Source organism: Sorghum bicolor, chromosome 1 (genome assembly GCF_000003195.3).
Source record: "Sorghum bicolor cultivar BTx623 chromosome 1, Sorghum_bicolor_NCBIv3, whole genome shotgun sequence".
Lineage (NCBI taxonomy): Eukaryota > Viridiplantae > Streptophyta > Magnoliopsida > Poales > Poaceae > Sorghum > Sorghum bicolor.
In genome coordinates, this window is record NC_012870.2 from 9071689 (window position 1) to 9083296 (window position 11608).

Below are 11608 nucleotides of genomic sequence, written 5' to 3' on the forward strand. Positions count from 1 at the left end.
TCTTTCTCTCTTTTTTTGTTTCCTGAACCTCCTTATCTTGCTTTGCTTCCGTGTTTGTCTTGTACTGTACTGTATTTTTTTAATAATAGTTTTCACTGTAGGGGTGTTAAACCCCTCCAGTTTCTCTCAAGAAAAATATATATCCTAAGCCTTGGTCATTAGAGAGCTTACGGATACAAATGTTATTAGATATAGATAGAGATACAGATAGATAGAGAAGAGATAGATAATTAAGTAGCATATATAAATATTTTATTAAGATGTAGATATATAGACAGATAGAAGAGAGATAAATAGCACAGAACGTAGATATCAAATTAATAGATATACAAATATCAACCCATTATTTCTCTCTGTCTAGAATAAATATAGTTAAAAAAAGATTTGCTCTAGTTGTTTCTTTACACCGTTCAACTCTTTGAAAGGACGACCGGAGCAAAACTCTCTTTTTAGGCAAATCTACTCAGATGATCTGTGACCGGATTAGCCATAGAAATAATAACTCCACTCTCGATGCTATTCTGGCCTATGAAACACGTAAAACGGTATTAGGCTAGTCTCAATGCATAGTTTCATGACACAGTTACCAAGACTATAAACTAGGTAACCGAGCCACGGGAGTTTCATGGAGCATCTCTCATCTGATGAAACTCCTTCATTTAATGACTCTGCCAAGTCAGCAATTTTGCTTATGTGACACCCTATTTAATGTGTATGACACTCTCATAAAACATGTATTGAGACTAGCCTTAGCAAACCGAATGATAACATAGCAAACGGAACCAAGCACCATGTATGTAAAAAAGAAACCCACTTTCCAGTTACCAAAGCCCTCCAAAATTCACTAGTGACAGCACATGCATGCAGCCGGAAACGTCTGCAGTCGCGAGGATGGTCAACCGTACCACGGAGACGGAGGCTGCTTCCATAATTGAATTCTAGAGCCATGGTCAACGGAACGCACTTCCCAAGCCCACACCACACCTACCACTCTCTTGCTCTCCGGGCCCTTCCTTCCCTTCACTGCCCCGCCCCTATTTATAGAGGGGCAGCCAGCTACGGCTGTGGCACAAGCACACAGAGATCAATCACACTTCTCTGCTACTCTGCCTTCGTCGTCGCCATGGCTCTGCTCTCTGATCTCATCAACCTCGACCTCTCGGACTGCACCGAGAAGATCATCGCCGAGTACATCTGGTGCGTACAGAACGCCTCTGTCTCCCTCATGATCCATCTGATGCTTTTTCCATCAGTCCCATGGTGTTGTCCCTTGGGATGTTGGCGTGTTTCATCTTGTGGGTTCTCTTTTTTTTTTTTACCGTTTTGTGTTTAATTCGCACTGCCAGGAATGTCTGTGACAATCTTTCGGATGTTTGTTGTATTAAACATTCTAGGAAGACTAGAATGATCTCATGTATTTATGTCCATTATATTATACTATACAAAAGAGCTCAATGAATTGCGTCATTTGACTGTTGCTTTTATCATAGACTCCAGTCAGTTACGCATCACACTGTTTATGTTCATTCCAAAGTGCTGGTGTTTACCTGTTCATTCAGTTTCCCCGCTTCATAATCTCGGCATGCCAGCCATAGGGCATACTAATCCACTGTCAAGCACCTTGTCTGATCTGATGCAGGGTTGGCGGTTCTGGGATGGATGTGAGGAGCAAAGCCAGGGTTAGTGCACTTCCTTTTGCACCTAATCTTACTATCTTGTTTGTAGACTTTTGGTCGAAGATATGTGCCGTGCAAGTGTTCCTTTAGAGCTTGGAACAACTTTTTCAAGGGGGGGCTTCACACGCAGCCATCCCTCCTGCATGTTCTTTAAAAAAAAAGTCAAAATGCATGACACATCTCTGCCTGCCTTTTTAACCCAGACGCTGTCCGGACCTGTTGATGACCCTAGCAAGCTTCCAAAATGGAATTTCGACGGCTCCAGCACCGGCCAAGCTCCTGGTGACGACAGTGAAGTCATCCTTTGGTATCATTCATGCTCATCTTCCACCTTGAAATGTGTGCCTCACTGATCACTGCCTTGCTGCTGACGCGCTGCACTAATTCACCTTCACTTTTTTTTTGTTGGCATGAAGCCCTCGGGCCATCTTCAGAGACCCGTTCAGGAAGGGGAAGAACATACTGGTAACCAGCAGAGACCATCCTTTTGCAGATTCTCTGCATGCATGAATGTTGATCATGGGTATGGAGAGAGGCCACTCATTCATCCAAATTTTGAGCTGTTTGTAGGTCATGTGCGACTGCTACGAGCCAAATGGAAAGCCGATTCCGAGCAACAAGCGGCACGGGGCGGCGACGATCTTTAGCCACCCTGATGTCAAGGCTGAGGAACCATGGTCTGCATCTTCATCAGCTTTCCCCTATTTTTAGTCCTGCACAAAAATGAACTGATTTCTTGTGCACAAATGTCTCGTTCAGTCAAATGTTTTTTTTTCCTTATGTTGAATCTGTCCAAATTCAGGTTTGGGATTGAGCAGGAGTACACCCTTCTTCAGAAGGACACCAACTGGCCTCTTGGTTGGCCGCTGGGCGGCTACCCTGGCCCTCAGGTAGCTAGGAATTCCTTGCAGTGATTAGTTTCAGCAAAGACCAAAATTCAATTCTTTCCCACATTACAGTGAAATGAAATACTACTTTTCAGCACAATTAGGTGCACATTAACAGAAACAAAAAGCTCGAGACCTCCTTAATCTGCCTCCAATCATAACAATGTCAGAGATTCAGAGTTGATCAGCTTATATGGAATAACGATCCTGACAGGGACCATACTACTGCGCCGCCGGAGCGGACAAATCCTACGGGCGGGAGATCGTGGACGCGCACTACAAGGCCTGCCTCTACGCCGGCATCGACATCAGCGGCATCAACGGGGAGGTCATGCCAGGGCAGTGGGAGTTCCAGGTTGGCCCTGCCGTCGGCGTCTCGGCCGGCGACCAGCTCTGGGTGGCTCGCTACATTCTCGAGGTAGAGCTGCCGCCACCTGCCGGCTGTGTTCAGTTCTTCTTCGGCCGTGGCATGGCTTCTGTTGTGTCAGTGTGTTTTGCTAATGAGACGTGTTCTTCTTTCCCTGTGATTGGCAGAGAATCACCGAGATCGCCGGTGTGGTCGTCTCTTTTGACCCCAAGCCAATTCCGGTGACCAAGCATTTCTTTACCAAATACTTTGGGGTTTCATATATCTGTGGTTTTGTTATCCTGGTGGTCTCATGTCGTCTCTGTGCATGTGACTGCAGGGAGACTGGAACGGCGCTGGTGCTCACACCAACTACAGGTACCGATCAAAAGAGAAAATTTCTGAATAAAAAATTGCGCCCGGTCACGACTACTTAGCTGCTGCTCATCGTGAATGTGCATGCAGCACCAAGTCGATGAGGAGCGACGGCGGGTACGAGGTGATCAAGAAGGCGATCAGCAAGCTGGGCCTCCGTCACCGGGAGCACATCGCGGCGTACGGGGACGGCAACGAGCGCCGCCTCACCGGCCGCCACGAGACCGCCGACATCAACACCTTCATCTGGGTGAGCACGGCGAGACCGCCGTAACACCTCTTCTTCGCGTGAAAAAACGGGCTCATCTCATCCCTTTGTTTGTCCTGTCCTGTCAGGGCGTCGCCAACCGCGGGGCGTCGGTGCGGGTGGGCCGCGACACCGAGAAGGAAGGCAAAGGTGAGAGAGGCAGAAGCCATTTCTTTTTCTTTCTTCTTCTTCTTTTCCCGTGCGGCCATGTGCTGTTTCGGTTGGGTTCCTGCGGTTGATCCTTGCGAAATTTCATCAGGATACTTCGAGGACAGGAGGCCGGCGTCCAACATGGACCCCTACGTGGTGACCTCGCTGATCGCGGAGACGACCATCCTGTGGGAGCCCAGCCACTCCAACGGCAAGGGCGCCGCGGCTCCTTGATTCTCCGGCGAAGACTGACTGGCCTCTGTGTGTGAGCCGGGCTGCGTAGGTGGCAAATGAGACTGACGCTGTCAGAAACTTGAGATGATGACAATAATAATAGCTGATGTGTGCTGGTTCTAGTGTTGGATAACGAGCCAAGAACACTTTTTTTGGGAGTTTTCTCTGAAACTGGTATAATTTTATTTTAAAAGAAAATCAAGTTCAATCGCAGCATTTTTTTTAAAAAAGCTTTTGATCCGGCCCTGGTCCCCCTAGCTTGTTGTCGTGTGCTCGTGTTCGCGGATACGTGTCGAAATGCATGTGTTCTGGGTTTCTGTTTTTTTTTTACCCCTTCATTCATCGTCTTATCTTGGCGTACTTGCACGGATCGTGGTTTGGTTTATGCCACCGCTTTCATTAACATTCAAAAGAACTCGATTCATTTCCTCTTTCCAAACAACTCGTTTCCAATCTCAAAACATCAAAAAATTTGGTGGATGGAGTTCAGAGGGCCACCTATCACAAGAAGAACAGAACATGTAACAGAAGTTCAGAACCATCAGTCGCTCCTGACTGTAAATCATGGTGCTGAACCAACACAGATGCCTAGTCACAATCCTCTGCCATAATGCCACTCGTCATTTGCAATTACTGGGAACTTAAGAACACAGGGTCTACAATCAGGTCACACAGGAATGGTTATCAATTCTCGGACGGTTCATAACCAAGCCTCACCGAACAGCCATCAAAACTTTAGTGACAGGTTATACAGGTGAGTACATATTTTTTATACTCTTCAGAAAGAAAAAACGATACGCAAATGCTCAAACAAACCAGAAACACTTCCAACAAGATTAGAAGAAACGCGCTCCCAATTACAACACTGACAAGATTATTACCGCATGCTGAGCCAGCGGCTTACTCTGCAGTATGGGCAAAAAAACGAGACGAGTCTGGTACATACATTTTATTCATCGGTGAGATGCAACAAGGAAGAAAAACTATAGAACAAGAGGCCGGAATGGAAGTTTGTGTACGCGCCTCAGCTCATTCTAAAGAATCTCTCTTCAAAAATTTATGTGATAACGGTGGGGGCAGAGCGGCCAGTGTACTCTTGCATCTTGGAGAGCTTGAGCGCAACATCAACCTTGAGATGAAACACAAAATTAGTAAATGCAGTTCCACAGAAGCCAAAGCCCAAGGTATATTCAGCTTTGTGAATCGAAAGGACAGGGTAGATATCTTACCAGCGGAGCAAGAGCATCCTGTGAATCCCTGCCGATCTTGGAGGAATCCTTCTCGTACTGCTCGATATAGACACGGATGGTGGCACCAACAGAACCAGTTCCAGAGAGGCGGAACACCTAGAATGCCAAAAATCCATGTTAGCTCACCAGTATGATATAGTCAGGGATCTCAAATGTATCCATCTGACCAAGGATGAGTCCAACTCAGATTTGTCATATATCGACTGATAATATTTGCAAAAAAGGAAATGTATTGTTGACTGGAACAAGGTTTTCACACCACTCCCTTTGTTTTGGTTCAAGACATAAAATAGAGGATATCTGAAACAATACAGGTCTACATACCAGTCGCGAACCATCTCCGAAGAGGTACCGGATGCCCTGGTGCTTGGACACAGAGCCATCAACAGGATCCTTGTACTCAAACTCGTCAGCTGCAACTACTTCAGAAACATCAGACCGGATCTCCTTGATCAGCCTGACAAAGAGATAATTTAGACATGGCACTAAAATGTTCAAGATTGCTTAAGTTGATATATTCATATACGGAAGTACGGGCATAATTTTTTGGAGGTACCGATTCCTTTACATTTAAAAAAGTTCCACTTACTTGTTGACATCAGAAAGTGATGACTGCATGCTTACTAGGTTTGCCATAAGCTCCTTAGCAGCCCCAGCGTCAACATTCTTCACAAACAAACTTGTGCATTTAGAATGATATCTGAAACAGGTAGTACATATATGCAAGGCACATGTCAAAAAAAAGTTAGTACCTCATAGTCATAGCGTGTGTAATAATGGCGACCATATGTAGCCCAGTGCTGACGGACAATATCTTCAACACTGACAAGCTTATCTCCTCCAAGGTTGTCCTTATTCTTGAAAGCAATAATAGAAAGCCAAGCAAGCACAGCCCAGATGCCATCCTTCTCACGAATATGGTCAGACCCTGGCCAAAGTAGTACTACATATAAACATCTCAATAATGTCTATACCAAATACCAACAAGTCCTTGACTTCACTATGGGTTGGATTCATGACCAACTCAATAAAAGGGCAAGAGAGCTCACTGTCAGAATCAGAACACAAGTGATTTGACCCACTCATATACCACATGTTAACACAATTTACGCATCTAACATGACGATACAAGAGGTACTGGCATGTTTACTACTGTGATCCACATGTTTACAAATGATAGCCAGAAGCCAAATATTACCAGTGCCAAAGCTTTCTTCACCACAGATTGAGCACATTCCAGCATCCATCAAATTCCCAAAAAACTTCCACCCAGTAGGCACCTGAAAAATGGTTTTTTATGTTAGATTTATCTGGCATTCAAAAATCTTGCAAACCAAGGTCTTAACAATTTACCTCGAAGAACTTGAGATTCAAATTCTTTGCAACAACGTCAAGGGCAGCAGATGTTGGCATGCTCCTGCAATTACAACAATGGATTATCGTAAGTAGCGTATCAGTGCATAGAGAAATTTTAAATGCATCTAAGGTCGGACGGCTGCATACAAGCAGGTCATGAAAAAGTTGGCATTAGCAGAAACTGTGTTCCAGATGATATTGTTGCTGACATGTTAAGCAGATTTATTGAGCAGAACACTGCCAGACTTAAAACAGATGCAGCACAAAATGTAGAGAGAAACGTGCATTTTTACTGCAGGCTGCACTGAAGCTTACCGCTTGGAGCCTACAGTGAGAGTTTTTACAGTAACAATATATCTAGATGTTATATTAGCAACACAATATGGAGGGAAGCTTTTTACCTGGCAACTCCCTTCAGGCCAGAAGCAAAGTAAGGAATTGATTGAACAGCATTGGCTGCGATAATGGCAACAGAGTCCGATGGTGTCACAAAGAATCTATAACAAGGCAAAGGGGGAGTACCATGAATTCCTTGTGCTTTTCTAGAATCCAAAACAAATTTTCTACACAGTAAGATATTCGAACAGATCATACCTTTTACCCAGAATCATGTTGCGATCAGCATCTCCATCGGCTGCAGCGCCAAATTCAGGGGGCTCAACATTTGAGGATGACTTTCCAAGACCCATCCGTTCAACCAACTCTTTTGCATAGGTGAGGTTAGGATCAGGATGACCACCTCCAAAGTCCTCCTGCAAAAACATAAGTGATGAATTAATACCGAGCCACGTTTTAAGTAGAATTTTGTAACAATAGAAGAACTCATTACTTTTGGGACACAATTCAACAGCGAACTTTCATCAGCACCAAGCTCTTCCACAAAGATGTGTTTGGCATAAGCTCCAGCAACACCATGGAGCGCATCATAACTAAAAGAGCAAAGCAAGATTTCAGATGTGTTACAGTAATATTATTACGGCAATGGTGACATGGTTGCAGTCATAGATGAATACCAGAATGTAAACTTTGGGGAAGTCAGCAGCTTTTTTATTGCTTCAAAGTCAAAAATTGTCCTGGAATTGATGGCGTAATTAAATCATTAGATTCCCTTGTTACACAACATGAACCAGGTAACATGTAATGATACAAAGCACAGATATTCTCACTTTAATGAAAGAAAACACGAAAGAACAAGCTACTTACTTCATTAACTTTATGTAATCTACACTAGAGTCAAAGACATCCACATCAAAGGGGCCTTCGGGTCCACTGAAGCTGGTGACACCGACAACAGAAATATCAACCTGCAGTAGTAAAGTAGGAGAAATGAATATTCCACTAACCTGTCAAAAGAAACAGTGAGAAAATACTTAGCAGGTTGGCACTGAATCATACATCTGGAAGGTCTTCAGAGATGAGGTATTCAGAGATTGTCGTTGTATTAGAGAAAATCTTGTCGGTAACAGATTCAGGGGCAGGTCCACCATTTCCCATATTGTATTTGATACCGAAGTCCTGGAAAGTTCAATGCAATGTATTCAATAACATAGAGCACGAGTGGCACTTGATTTGCAACAGAGATACTAGCAGTGAAGTTGGTACCTCCGTAGGACCACCTGGGTTATGGCTCGCTGTCAAGATGAACGCGCCAGTAGCCTTTGATCCCTATTTACCATGTGTTTATAAACCAATAGTCAGGTTATTCATTAGTCATTAGACAGTATAAAGGAGTAACAAGTAAATGTTCATACTGCTAAACATTGTCCTTTATTAAGAGATCAAACTTACGTCTGCACCAACTCTTTCACGGATGACAGCAGATACAGCAGGAGTAGACATGAGACTGTTTAGTCCAACCCAGACACGTCTTGCTCCATTGGCAGCAGCCATTTTTGTTATGATCTGTAACAAGCAAAAGCAATGGGATTCTATTTAGTTGATGAAAACCAAGTCTATTAAAAAAACTCGGCCTCAGGGAGAAGACAATACTAAGACTACATCTGTATCCGAATTGAAGTCTACAGTAGCTACTATCCAAACAGTATACAAACTACAAAATGGGGTTAGAAAATATATAAGGGAGATGGATAGTATTCTAAGGCCTTGTTTACTTCCCAGAAAATTTTGCAAAATTTTTCACATTCCCCGTCACATCGAATCTTTAGACGTATATATGGAGTATTAAATATAGACTAAAATAAAAACCAATTGCATAGTTTGGTCGAAATTGACGAGACGAATCTTTTGAGCCTAGTTAGTGCATGATTAGACAATATTTATCAAATACAAACAAAAATGCTACAGTGTCTTTTTGCAAAATTTTTTGGAACTAAACAAGGCCTAAATCACCTGAACAGCATCTTTTGAGAAATAGCGGCCATCACCGGAGACAACAATGGTTGCACCTATAAGAAAGGAAAGAAGACATGACTAATCAGCAACGACTGCAGAGAGAGAACAATGGAGATCATGAAAATTTTGGCTATGGCAACTACATTTCCCATTTGCAATTTCAACATATACATGAAAACTGTGCAACAATAATTTACTAAAACCTTGCAGTATCCTGACAACCTTGTTTGAAACAGGACTGGTATTTATCTGATAAGCAGGTTACCTTTTACTTGGTCCGCAGGAAGTGCATTGAATGTTGATTGGACAAAGTTCTGCAGATAATGAGGCTGCTGGAATACAGTAACCTGGTAATATTAACAAAAGATTAATTATAAGAAAAATGCCATAATGAATTGTACTATGCTACAGATGAACCAAGCATTAAAGTAACAAAGTATCTGTAGACAAAATCACTTGCATCTGCAATCAGTGAACACTCATACTTCTTTTCCTTGATGTAGAAGTAAACTCATCCCGATTAACATACACACTTCATTAATTCCCATCAAGGGAAGGCTATCTAGGCAGCTAGCTAGGAACAAATGGTATGCCCAGCATCAAAGAAGCAATTCCTTGACTGGAGGAATAATTCCTTGATCTATACCACTAATAATAAAGTGTATTATTTTAATGTGTTCCTACTTAATAATGACAACAAAGATACAACCATATAAAGACAATCAATATTGTGCGAAAACATTAAATTGGTGAAATTTGGAATGGATATTGTATGATTGTATACCACACTAGAGATCCATACACACTATACTCAGATCACACCTCAAACAATTTGAGATATGCCACAGAATTTTCAGAATGGGATCATCACATGCAATCAACAAAAGGTTGAAATCGAATTCAAATAACTTGCAGCATAATTTCCAGCTTTATGAATAGAAGTCACCAACTACGTTTATAAGCCAAAGGTATCAGCTACAAAATCAAAATAATCTGCCCCTCATCCCATTTTTGAAACACACGATCCACTCAACCAGGATGGAAATGAATTCCATGAATCTCAACATATGATTAGTTGGAATTTAATGAATGTCGAACCAACCCAACATAAGCATTAAATGATGCTAGAACAATTTTCATGTGAACATTATCTCGAATGGAGTAATCATGGAGAGACCGAAAAAACCATATCCACTATTGTGCTTATGCACGAGCTAGGAAAACAGAGAGCATTGTTATCTTCTAAGCCAGTAACTGAATCAGCAAGATCCTGTAACAGTTAGCAAAAGCTGATTAATGTGAGTGCAAATCGTATGGATCAAAGCCATGCAAGCACAAGTCCAGATCACTCCAACCCCGCACAGGCCCAACGTTCTATAGGAACCAACGGATCAAGCCAGCAGGCAGCAGGCATGCTCCGAACAACACCAATCCGACAACGGTTTCCCATCAGATCCAAGCAGGACGGACGGATAGAACAGAGCCCCGAGATCCTGCGCGAAAAGCCGCCCCCGGCGAGATCCGCGAGGTGGCGGGAAGCGAAAGGCTGTCACGCAGCGGATCCGATGCACCAGAAATCGAGAACGAACCCGCCGCGCCACAGAAACAGAGAGATCCAGACTGGGCACCTAGACGGAGATCGGGGGGGGCGAGGGCGGGAAGGAAAACCTTCTTGCGGAGGCCGGAGGTGCCGGGCTTCTGGCCTTCGAAGGGCGTGGTGGCCTTCTTCGTCACGGTGAAGAGCCCCATGGTTGCGCCGCGGACGATCCGCCGCTGGCCGCCGCGCGAGGCGACGAGAGGGGTGACGCGGAGGAAGCGGTGGTGGTGGAGGGATCGGGAGTGAGAGGGCAGGGAGGGAGGAGGAGTGGTGGTGTGGTGACGATGGCGACGAGGGCGCGGCGATATTATAGCGGGGGAGGGCAGGGAGAGCACAAGAGGATGGATCATTCCGTTGTTCTCCTCGGCTCCTCGCTTTTTACCTCACTTTTTCAAAATTCTGGATCCAGTGGTTTCCTTTGGTGATTTGTTTATCCGATCCCTGTGGACGCGAAGAATACGACCGCGGAGACGTGGTTTCTACGTATAGCGTTTCTAGGTTCCATGGACAGTGGTTTCATAGTTTTGTAGCATTTGAGTTATGGAGCAACTCCAACCATTATGCAAATGGACTTGGCATTTACCAAAATGCATAAAACTCCAAAAAAAACCCCTCCAATCGTTATGCATTTGGACTATGCATTTTACATAGCTATGCATTTGGAGGGGGAAACTTGGCATATATGCCAAAGGAGTCCCGCTATGCAAATAGAGATCACGGGATTCTCGGTTCCACCTCGCGGGCTTTTTTCTTCCCTTCGCGCGGTTTCCCTTCACGCCGCCACCACTTCACGCGATAGGAGAAGCATCGCGCGTCCTCCTTCGCCAGCTTCACGCGCGCGTTTCTGGACCTGATGGAGATCGTTACTGGAGCCAAGGGGCGAACCTATACGACGACGAACTGATGACCAACAAACGACGAACTGGTACGGTGAACGACTGAACGGGAGATCGGTACGACGAACAGCGCAGCTCACTATCGGTACTACGCGGCTGTTTGGCGCGGGAATTGGTGAACGGGAGACGACGGCGGGCTGTTTGGCGCGGGATCGATTGGCCGCGCGGGAAGGAGTGCCGCGAAACAAAATTTCCAGGAAAAAAAAAGATGATGGACTTGGCATTTTGCATAACGGTTGGAG

General features: G+C 44.3%; 2 protein-coding genes across 2 annotated transcripts; one reads left to right on the top strand and one right to left on the bottom strand.

Annotated features, from left to right (window-relative positions):
• LOC110431761 (glutamine synthetase root isozyme 2) lies at positions 932–4145 on the top strand. Its single transcript, XM_021451303.1, has 12 exons — positions 932–1197; positions 1640–1679; positions 1880–1983; positions 2093–2141; positions 2247–2353; positions 2479–2566; positions 2778–2981; positions 3098–3151; positions 3250–3287; positions 3375–3534; positions 3621–3681; positions 3791–4145. The coding sequence occupies exons 1-12, from the start codon at positions 947–949 to the stop codon at positions 3913–3915; spliced, it is 1281 nt and encodes a 426-aa protein (XP_021306978.1). The 5' UTR covers positions 932–946; the 3' UTR covers positions 3916–4145.
• Positions 4594–10866, bottom strand: LOC8063383 (phosphoglucomutase, cytoplasmic 2). The gene is made up of 18 exons (XM_002466531.2): positions 10542–10866; positions 9139–9220; positions 8871–8926; positions 8310–8423; positions 8124–8186; positions 7917–8036; positions 7725–7825; positions 7535–7594; positions 7351–7450; positions 7116–7273; positions 6923–7018; positions 6519–6582; positions 6364–6445; positions 5918–6093; positions 5755–5831; positions 5490–5622; positions 5145–5261; positions 4594–5044 (listed from the first exon to the last, which is right to left on the bottom strand). The coding sequence occupies exons 1-18, from the start codon at positions 10818–10820 to the stop codon at positions 4973–4975; spliced, it is 1950 nt and encodes a 649-aa protein (XP_002466576.1). The 5' UTR covers positions 10821–10866; the 3' UTR covers positions 4594–4972.